At 46.9% G+C, this 9,057-nt stretch overlaps 1 protein-coding gene across 1 annotated transcript; it reads right to left on the reverse strand.

The window, feature by feature from the left end:
* Positions 1 to 2,349: 2,349 nt before the first annotated feature.
* LOC308171233 (neuronal acetylcholine receptor subunit alpha-4-like) lies at positions 2,350 to 7,904 on the reverse strand (the record flags this gene model as incomplete). Its single annotated transcript, XM_080546076.1, has 8 exons — positions 7,776 to 7,904; positions 6,451 to 6,495; positions 6,209 to 6,318; positions 5,395 to 5,611; positions 4,502 to 5,077; positions 3,948 to 3,977; positions 3,456 to 3,686; positions 2,350 to 2,475 (listed from the first exon to the last, which is right to left on the reverse strand). The coding sequence occupies exons 2-8, from the start codon at positions 6,478 to 6,480 to the stop codon at positions 2,350 to 2,352; spliced, it is 1,320 nt and encodes a 439-aa protein (XP_080402202.1). The 5' UTR covers positions 6,481 to 6,495; positions 7,776 to 7,904.
* Positions 7,905 to 9,057: the final 1,153 nt, after the last annotated feature.

Below are 9,057 nucleotides of genomic sequence, written 5' to 3' on the forward strand. Positions count from 1 at the left end.
GGAAGTCTGTATTCAAAGGCAGAGACTTTGGGGGATTTGTATCCTGTTATGTCGGCCATTTCGCTTCTTATCTATGCATCAGGTTTTTGCCATCCGGTCCAGACTGAGAATGTTACATCACATGGCTTCATTAGGAAACTAAATGCTAATGAATTTATACAAGCCTTACAGAAGTGGAGTATGATCTGATGATACGTATGTGATTTTAACACAACTACTGTCTGTATGCAATGTTGCAGTGAAAATAAACTGACTTATTTGGGGTTGAGTGACCCACTTGACCCTGTTTGTTTGTCCTCAATCTCCTCGCCTCTTTGTTAAAGTTATTAACTTACAGTACCAAAGGTAATACAGGTAGCAAAGATAATAGTGTCCTCTTATGTACCTGCCTGCTGAATAAAGTGGGGTTCTGCTGCCCCCCTCTGGCGGTAAGGTGTAAGTGTGAGTGTACAGTAACCATGACAACCAACGACGACAACTGAATTCATCAGAGCAATTGCGCGTCATCAACCTGTCATCAGAATGAATCAATGATCACGCCCCTTTTTGGGTGATAGAAGTGTAGAAGTTTGAATGGTGGTCAATGGGAATTTCTGGTCTTCGCTACTTTAATCCGATACAATAAGAAAACCGTAGTGCTTTTTAGATATTAGGAGCCCAAATCCGATGGCCAGTTAGGCAAACTATTATATAGTGTCGTTGCCGATCAATGATCGACGTCGTTATATAGAGAAAATTAATGAAATAGGGGTTGATTCATCAGAGTAGTCATATGTCATCTCCCTGTCATCAATAAAAATGTACAGGGAACTGACGGAGTGGCTTTGTTTGCTGATGATGGTGCTATGTGGAAGAAGGGGAGGAATGTAGGTTTTATTGTTAAGAAAATGCAGAAGGCAGTTAATGAAGTCCAGCAATGGGCTGTACAGTGGGGATTTAGGATTTCGGTAGAGAAGACCAAGGTTATGTTTTTCTCAAGGGGGAACATTGGTCCTGAATTTAAAATTCAGTTGGCAGGCAGAGAGTTGGAAAGAGTTGAGGTTTTTAAATACCTCGGGATGTGGTTTGATAAGAGGTTACAGTGTTTCCTCCAGGAATTTTTACAATGGTGGCGGGTAGCGTTGACCGCGCGCGCGCAGCGCGCGCCCGCGATTTTTTCCGCGTGCACGCGCGCTCAAAACAACGACGTAATTTCAGCCAAAACTCGAGGATGGCCCAAAAAAATACAATGTTTTCCCGTACTTCTCCCGTGTGTCTCTTATTGTCTGTGTCTGCATGTTTTTCCAGCATGTAATTCCGTTGTCAATAAAAAATTCGTCTCCCCTTCTTTTCATTATCATTATGGAGGCTTTATGGTTGTTGTAACTATTATGGGAAGCGGTTGACACAGTAGCCGCTTTTCGTGTACGCTGCAGTGGATCCCTTCACAACGCAGAAGAAAGAGGAGAGAGAAAACATTGTCAATGTGCAGGGAAGAATCATGTATCAGCATTGAGTTGAAGCACTGACAGGCCTCGGTTTTCGACGGTGGGGATGACTGCCCGTCCGCCGGTCCTAAGCCTGCCAGCTCGACGTTTGGTTGGCGACATTAGTTTCACAAGTTGGTCTTGCACCATTTCTTGTTACTTGCAGAGGAGGCCACGTGGAGGCTGTCGTCTTCTCCTCCATCACAGCAAACACATGTTATTAATTATATGAATTATAAGGTTCTATCTCCGTTTCAGGTAGTTCAGAGATATTGAGCGTCAAAGTTTTTACATTCCATTATGTTTTGTGAGATGGAACCTTTGTATTTTATGAATGACTAACTCAAAAATGTCAACATTTTAAAAAATAACACCACACAGGCATTAATAAACACCTACGGATCAGATTATGTAAAAAACTCAATTTTGACAAAAATGGAGATAGAACCTTATAATTCTAACGTCACAAAGAGGGAGGACGACTTTCAGCTGATGGTTTCATCTGTTCAGGTCTATAATGTCAGTGCAGAAGAACAGTAGGAGACAAAGAGATACGTAAAGGCAGCACTCAAGTTGAGGGGGGGTGGCATGGCCCCCCTGAAATAAAAACAGTCAAAATCATCCCCCTTCTTAAACTGCCCTCCCCCCTTTCTATCCCTTATGTCATTTTATCAATGAACGTGGCATTACTGCTATTTCAACATTTAGTTTTCTGCATATTGAGTAAAATACTGTGGGCGAGGGAGGGGGCACGCACACATGCAATGACATTTTTACCAAGTCACTGACGCTGTGGGGATGCTCAAATTGTCCCCATATGATCAAATCCACCTCCCCCTGATTGTCTTTTACAACTTGAGTCCTGAGTAAAGGAATGGAGCTTCTAGATCATTCCAGCCAGCCAAGGAGGCAGGAAGAGGCCGACGGTCCCCAGGATGCACACCAAGATGAACACACAGAGGAAGATGCGGTCGATCACCATGGCGACGTACTTCCACTCCTGCTTGACCTGGAAGGCAATGGACACAACAATACATCCGTGTCTCAGTCCAGTCAGAGAATTAGCAAGACAATGTTGATTATTAGTTCTGTTATTATGATCATAATGTTTCCTTATTATGTGAACCGGTTTTAACTCTGTTGTAGTGTGTTGTTGTGTAGTGGTCATGTGACCTTGAAAAAGGTAGCCACATCATGAACTCACTGGCATCATTTATGGTGTGTGTGTGTGTGTGTGTGTGACATAGATGGTCAATCATTAAATACACATTTCATACAGACAGTACAAATGATTGGGCTCTATTTTCAGCCGGCATATAACGGAAGCAGGTCCAAGCGCAGGTGTATTGTTTAGTTTGCGTCGGCAGTAACAGGTGAAACTACCACAGTGCTAGACTAGGGGGCGTTGTCTCGCATGCACTCAGGTGGGCTGAATAGCGGTCAGGTGCACTGAACAATTCTGGCCTTAAAATTAGCACTAATATTACAGACACGCCCCCCCCTAACACCAGCTCCCACGTTCGCACTAGAACTAGTTTTTTTAACGTAGAACAGCACAGAACCCATAAGGTTGTGAACGAATTGATTTCTCTTCCAAAGCATGTTAGCGTGCAACACAAAACATACACCATACTGTTATTAGTCAACCATATTCTTATTCAGTCACTCATCCACCTAATGTAAAAAGGGTAGGCGCATTAATATCGTTTTTTGTTTGGTACTTTTGAGTTTTCTGTTAAGATGCGTAAGTGACATTTTGTTTATAAAAGTTGCAATGTTTTGATTATGTACTCATGGGGAAAAACCATACATGTAAAAAGGGTAGGCGCAATAAGCCATGGCTTCAGCCTACACATTTTTGGTCCTGGTGTTACGCATTGTGACTGTGTAAATTTGTTATGTTTTTAATGTTTTTAATGTTTAATATCGGTATTATGAATTGACCAAAATAAACATTCTCAATCAATCAATCAATCAATCAAAACCTACAGAGAAGTCCATGTCCTCGGCTCGGAGGTGGTCAGCGATGTACTGCACCCCCTCCACAGCCTTCCACAGGGAGGGGGACAGGGAGAGGAGACCCTGGGCGTCCCCGGAGTTGCTGGAGCCTCCAGCCTTGGTGACGTCTGCCCGGTATGGACCCCCGCCTCCACCTGTGTGACGCCTACACAGGACAGGACAGCTCCGCCTCCTCTCCTCCCCCAGGGGGTGGGGCTGGTTCTGGGAGAGAGGCTGTGGCTTACTGAGGCTTTTACCATTCAAGCTCTGCGATGAAATACAATGAAAATAGAATAGAATAGAATAGAATGAGCATTTTCGATGTTTGGGGGGACAAGCTGATATTTGTCTTCTGCCTTTGCTGACCCTCCAACACATACGCACACACACTCATACACGCACACACACACACACACACACACACACACACACACACACACACACACACAGCACAGGGGTCCTGAACCAGCATCCATGCGTTACCTTGGAGGCCTCCTCGTGCAGGCTGCAGTACTGGATGCTGCGAGAGCGACCGCGGACAGAGCTCTGGGGCCTCTCTCTCTCTCTCTCTCTCCCAGGCCATACTGCACACTGAGGGAACGGAGCTTCGGTCTGCCCTGGCAGTGGTGGTGGGGGTGGTGGTGGTGGAGGGGGTGGTGGTGCTTCTCCCTGGGCCGATGGAGGTGGGGGTGGAGGGGAGGAGGAGGCGGCATGGAGCAGCCTGGCCGGGTGGAAGAGAAGGAGGAGGAGGAGGAGGAGTGGGGTGGTGGTCGGGGTTCCTCCCGGAGGATGGTGTACTGGCTGTGGCTGGAGGAGAGTGACCCGCCCAGACCCAGAGGCTTCTGCTGCTGCGGTAGCCCACCCACCAGGGGGGCCTCCGTCTCCGTGCGCCGACCCAGGGAGAGAGAGGACGAACGGGCCAAGCTGTCCTGGGGGGCACCCTGAGGGGAGGTGGCGGAGGAGGAGGTGGAGGGGGAGAAGTAGGGCTCGTCCCCGGCCCCGTCCCCGGGCCCAGAACACACACCACCGCCCCAGACGCCGTCCCGTCCCCCGCCGCCGCCGCGTCCGACCCTGGTGCACATCATCTCCATGAGCTTCCCGCCGTTGACCTCTTTGACCACGGCCGGAGGAGGACGCCGTATGCACAGGACGCCGGGCACGACGTCCAGGAAGACGGCGCGCACCCAGCGCGGCATGGTGTGCGTGCGCGGCGAGCGGTGGTGCACGTTGAGCACGAAGATGGTGATGATGATGGAGAGGGTGACGAAGATCATGGTGAAGAGGAGGTACTCGCCGATCAGCGGGATGACCAGCGAGGTGGAGGGGATGATCTCGGTGATGAGGAGGAGGAAGACGGTCAGGGAGAGGAGGACGGAGATGCACAGGGTGATCTTCTCCCCGCAGTCGGAGGGCAGGTAGAAGACCAGGACGGTCAGGCAGGAGATGAGGAGGCAGGGGACGATGAGGTTGATGGTGTAGAAGAGAGGGAGCCTCCGGATGAGGAAGGAGTAGGTGATGTCGGAGTAGACCTCGTGGCAACACTCGTACTTTTTGATGTTGTAGTTGGCCACGGCGCTGACGAGCACCCACTCTCCGCTCTCCCAGTAGTTCATCTGCAGGTCCGGAAAGAGGGCGGGGAGAGGGAGAGAGAGGAAGGGAGGGAGGGAAAGAGAGAGAGAGAACAAAAGAGAAAGAAAGCAAGAGAGAGAGAGAGATGAGAAATGAGAAAGGCATTCCGTTCATATTTACCCATAACAGACGATGTGTCCTCAACGTCACAGCCTGGTGTAGGCCCACTCACCTGGTCCACAGTGCTGGTCACTCACCTGGTCCACGATGCAGGCCCACTCACCTGGAACATGTTGCCTGGCCACTCACCTGGTCCACAGTGCAGGCCCACTCTCCTGGTACACATTGACTGGCCACTCACCTGGTCCACATTGCTGGCCATGCTAACCAGGTCGATCTTGGCTCTGTCGTAGGTCCACGAGCCGAACTTCATGGTGCAGTTTTGCTGGTCGAAGGGGAAGAAGGTGACGTCGATGCTGCAGGAGGACTTGTAGATAGCCGGGGGGACCCACTTGATCCAGCCGTCATGGAAGAGGTGGGCCTTGGTCAGGTGGGTGACAGTGAAGTCACCGTCGGCACTGAAGAGGAGAGAGAGGGGAGGAGCCAAACGAATCACACATTGTGACGTTAGAATTATAAGGTTCTATCTCCATTTTTGTCAAAACTGAGTTTTTTTTACATTATCTGATCCATTAGGTGTTTATTAATGCCTGTGTGGTGTTATTTTTAAAATGTTTACATTTTGAGTTAGTAATTCATAAAATACAAAGGTACCATCTCACAGAACATAATGGAATGTAAAAACTTTGACGCTCAATATCTCTGAACTACCCTAAACGGAGATAGAACCTTATAATTCTAAGCTCACGACATGTACTGTACATTCAAGCTACAAGCACGATTCGATTGGAGTGAGATTGTAGGCAGATGTAGAGGTGGAGTATCTTAACTCCATGGTTAGTATGTGGATGGAATGTATATGTACAGTATTCTGTATTTAGGGTATTTGGATGGAGTTTATGTCTATTAGGGGAAGCTGGTTGAGGCATCAGCTACCTCCACCAGCCTTCCCTGATATGTATATACATATATGTATTTGAGGGTGGTGGGTAGCCTGGAAGTCGGGGGCTATAGTGGATCAATAATGACACTTTGGGGTGAAAACCTAAACGTACTTGTTGTACAGGACGATGTCTGGTCTCCAGATGAGCTGTGAGGGGATCCTCATGGACGTGATGTTTTCATATTCTCTAGGGTTCCACCTCAGTTTGTAGTCGTACCACTCCTGAAAGAGCAGAACCAACAGTTACAGTATGGCAACAAACAGACCCCTCGACACCAAATCGCTGCCCAAAAACTGCTAACCCTAACCCTATTGTCGACAGTATCCATAATGATTCGATGGAGAGATACTCACTTGTTTCACCCAGACATTTGTGGTCATCATTTGATTTTTCTCGTCCTTGGAGAAAAAGAACAATGAGAGAGAGTTCGTGACGTTAGAATTATAAGGTTCTATCTCCATTTTTGTCCAAATTTAGTTTTTTACATAATCTGATCCATTAGGTGTTTATTAATGCCTGTGTGGTGTTATTTTTAAAATGTTGACATTTTTGAGTTAGTAATTCATAAAATACAAAGGTTCCATCTCACAAAACATAATGGAATGTAAAAACTTTGACGCTCAGTATCTCTGAACTACCCTAAACGGAGATAGAACCTTATAATTCTAAGCTCACGAGTTGGCTGTTGGAAGGGGATATGTACTGTATGATCACGGTCTTAAATGACTTATAAAGTGCAAATTCATGGTACCCCTCGAAAAGAAAGGTCACATGTTTCAACTGTCATACTATACTATTAGCACCACACCAATTCATTATGGGAACGTAGGATCCCTGAAGCAGGGGGAGGCTGGTGGAGGTAGAAGTCGGAGGACGGGCTCATTGGAATGCATGGAACGGATTCAGGAACAGTATCAACACATGTTTCATGCATTACACTCACTGAGCACGTCCACCGATTTCTACCTCCACCAGTCTCCCCCTGTCTTAAAGTCATCCGTATCTCTAGTATGATGATCATGCATCATATCACATATCAATAAAAATAAAAATAAATAATAATTATATATATATATATATATACTGTATATAACCGCAAACGGCAATGGGGCGTGTTCCTACAGATATGCCCCCATAACCATAAATGGGGTGAGATTGACAGACATGGGGGTAGACCACTCACCTAATATGGGCCAAGTTGAACACATGATATACTAAGCTATGATATTACGAAGTACCCTAGGACCACGGGCCTGGAAGGTACCACCTAATTATAGCCTGATATACATAGGCTACTATGCTATGATGATAATATACACTAAGTGTGAATACGAAAATGCATTGTGGATTAACCTTCCCCAGTTATTGACCCTGTTGTATAGTTTATGTCAAGCATTTCATTACTTATAATGCGGTTACACTATATTCTGCAAGCCTAGCATAGTATGCCACCCCCCTCTGACTGAATCAGATAAGTGTGAGACAGAAAACAGAGCTAGCTAATTGCGACCTGCGACCTTTGTCCTAGCATAGATTACTTTTTCTTGTGATGACTGATAGACGTTTCACTTACTTAGACAAATATATTTGTTGTAAGTTGCTTTGAATAAAGATGTCTGTCAAAAAAGTGTAAATGTCAATATCACAGGAGTGAAATCAATGGGTCATTGTCCCTCACCACGTCGATGAGCTGAGCGATGGACAGGCCGAAGCGTACGCTGACCACGTCAGTGGTGTTAGCCACGGGCCGCGCTAGCTTGTTGTAGCGGCTGAAGAGAGTGTTCAGCAGCCTGTCCTCCGCCTGAGCCCTGGCCCCGGGGTGGGAACACTCTGGAGGAGGGGAGGGGGGGGGGGGGGAGGGGAGAGGTGGGAGAGGGGAGAGAGGGTAGGAGGGGGAGTAGGGGAGAGGTGGGAGAGGGGAGGAGAGCAGTAGGGGAGGGGGGAGAGGTGGGAGAGGGGAGGAGGGGAGAAGGGGGAGTAGGGGGGGGAGAGGGGAGGAGGGGAGGAGGGTAGAAGGATGTTGTTTAGGATGAGTAGGATAATGATGAGAATTAGGGGGAGAAACAAAGGGGAGGAAGAGAGACAGAGAGACAGAGAGACAGAGAGACAGAGAGACAGAGAGACAGTCGGAAATGAGAGGAAGATGGAAGATGGAGGAGTGTGAAGAGGGGAAGGAGAAAGGAGTGATTTTAGAGGGAGGGGGAAGAGGGAGAGAAGGAAGAAAAAACAACATTATTTTACATACAATTACACATTCCACGTAAACATACATTATTCACTGTAAAGTGTATATGCACCTGCTTTGATTGTTTTACTAACAACACAGTACACGCTTCATGGTTCAATCCCATTTTATGTCCACCATTGATCAACCTCCAACCGCAACATCCAATCTCCATCTGCTTCATATTCCTCTCTTACTCAAATATAATGGATCAATACCGCACAATGGAGCTCTTCATCTTTTGAGTTTGCATGCAGGGAGCATACACTACCTTCTCATCTATCCTTCTCTGGCCTTCAATGTAATCCCTGTGTTCTCTACTAGAGTAATCCCATAATGGTAATACCAAGATGCCTTTCCCGTCAGTAATATCTGTACATGAACTTGAATGACCTACAAAACGAAGTCATATAACCATAGCGGTGGAGGCTGGTGGAGGTAGACATCGGAGGATGGGGCTCATTGAGATGCATGGAACGGAATAGGGAATGGTTCCTTATTCCATCCAATACATTACAATGAGCCCGTCCTCCGATGTCTACCTCCGCCAACCTCTCTGAGCCATACATTCAATTGCATGTCGCAAGATGTTCTGTTCTTTTGGCTACATCATGTGGCTTATACATTTGATCATGTGTGTATCATGACTTGGTTGTTTGAAAAAGTTCATTCACAACTGAGACTACCTCTTCCCACTAGAGGAAACTGTTACAACATAGAGTCCAACAGTTTCTGC

The sequence above is a fragment of the Nansenia antarctica genome (genome assembly GCF_963989245.1).
Source record: "Nansenia antarctica genome assembly, chromosome: 15".
Classification (NCBI taxonomy): Eukaryota; Metazoa; Chordata; class Actinopteri; order Argentiniformes; family Microstomatidae; genus Nansenia; species Nansenia antarctica.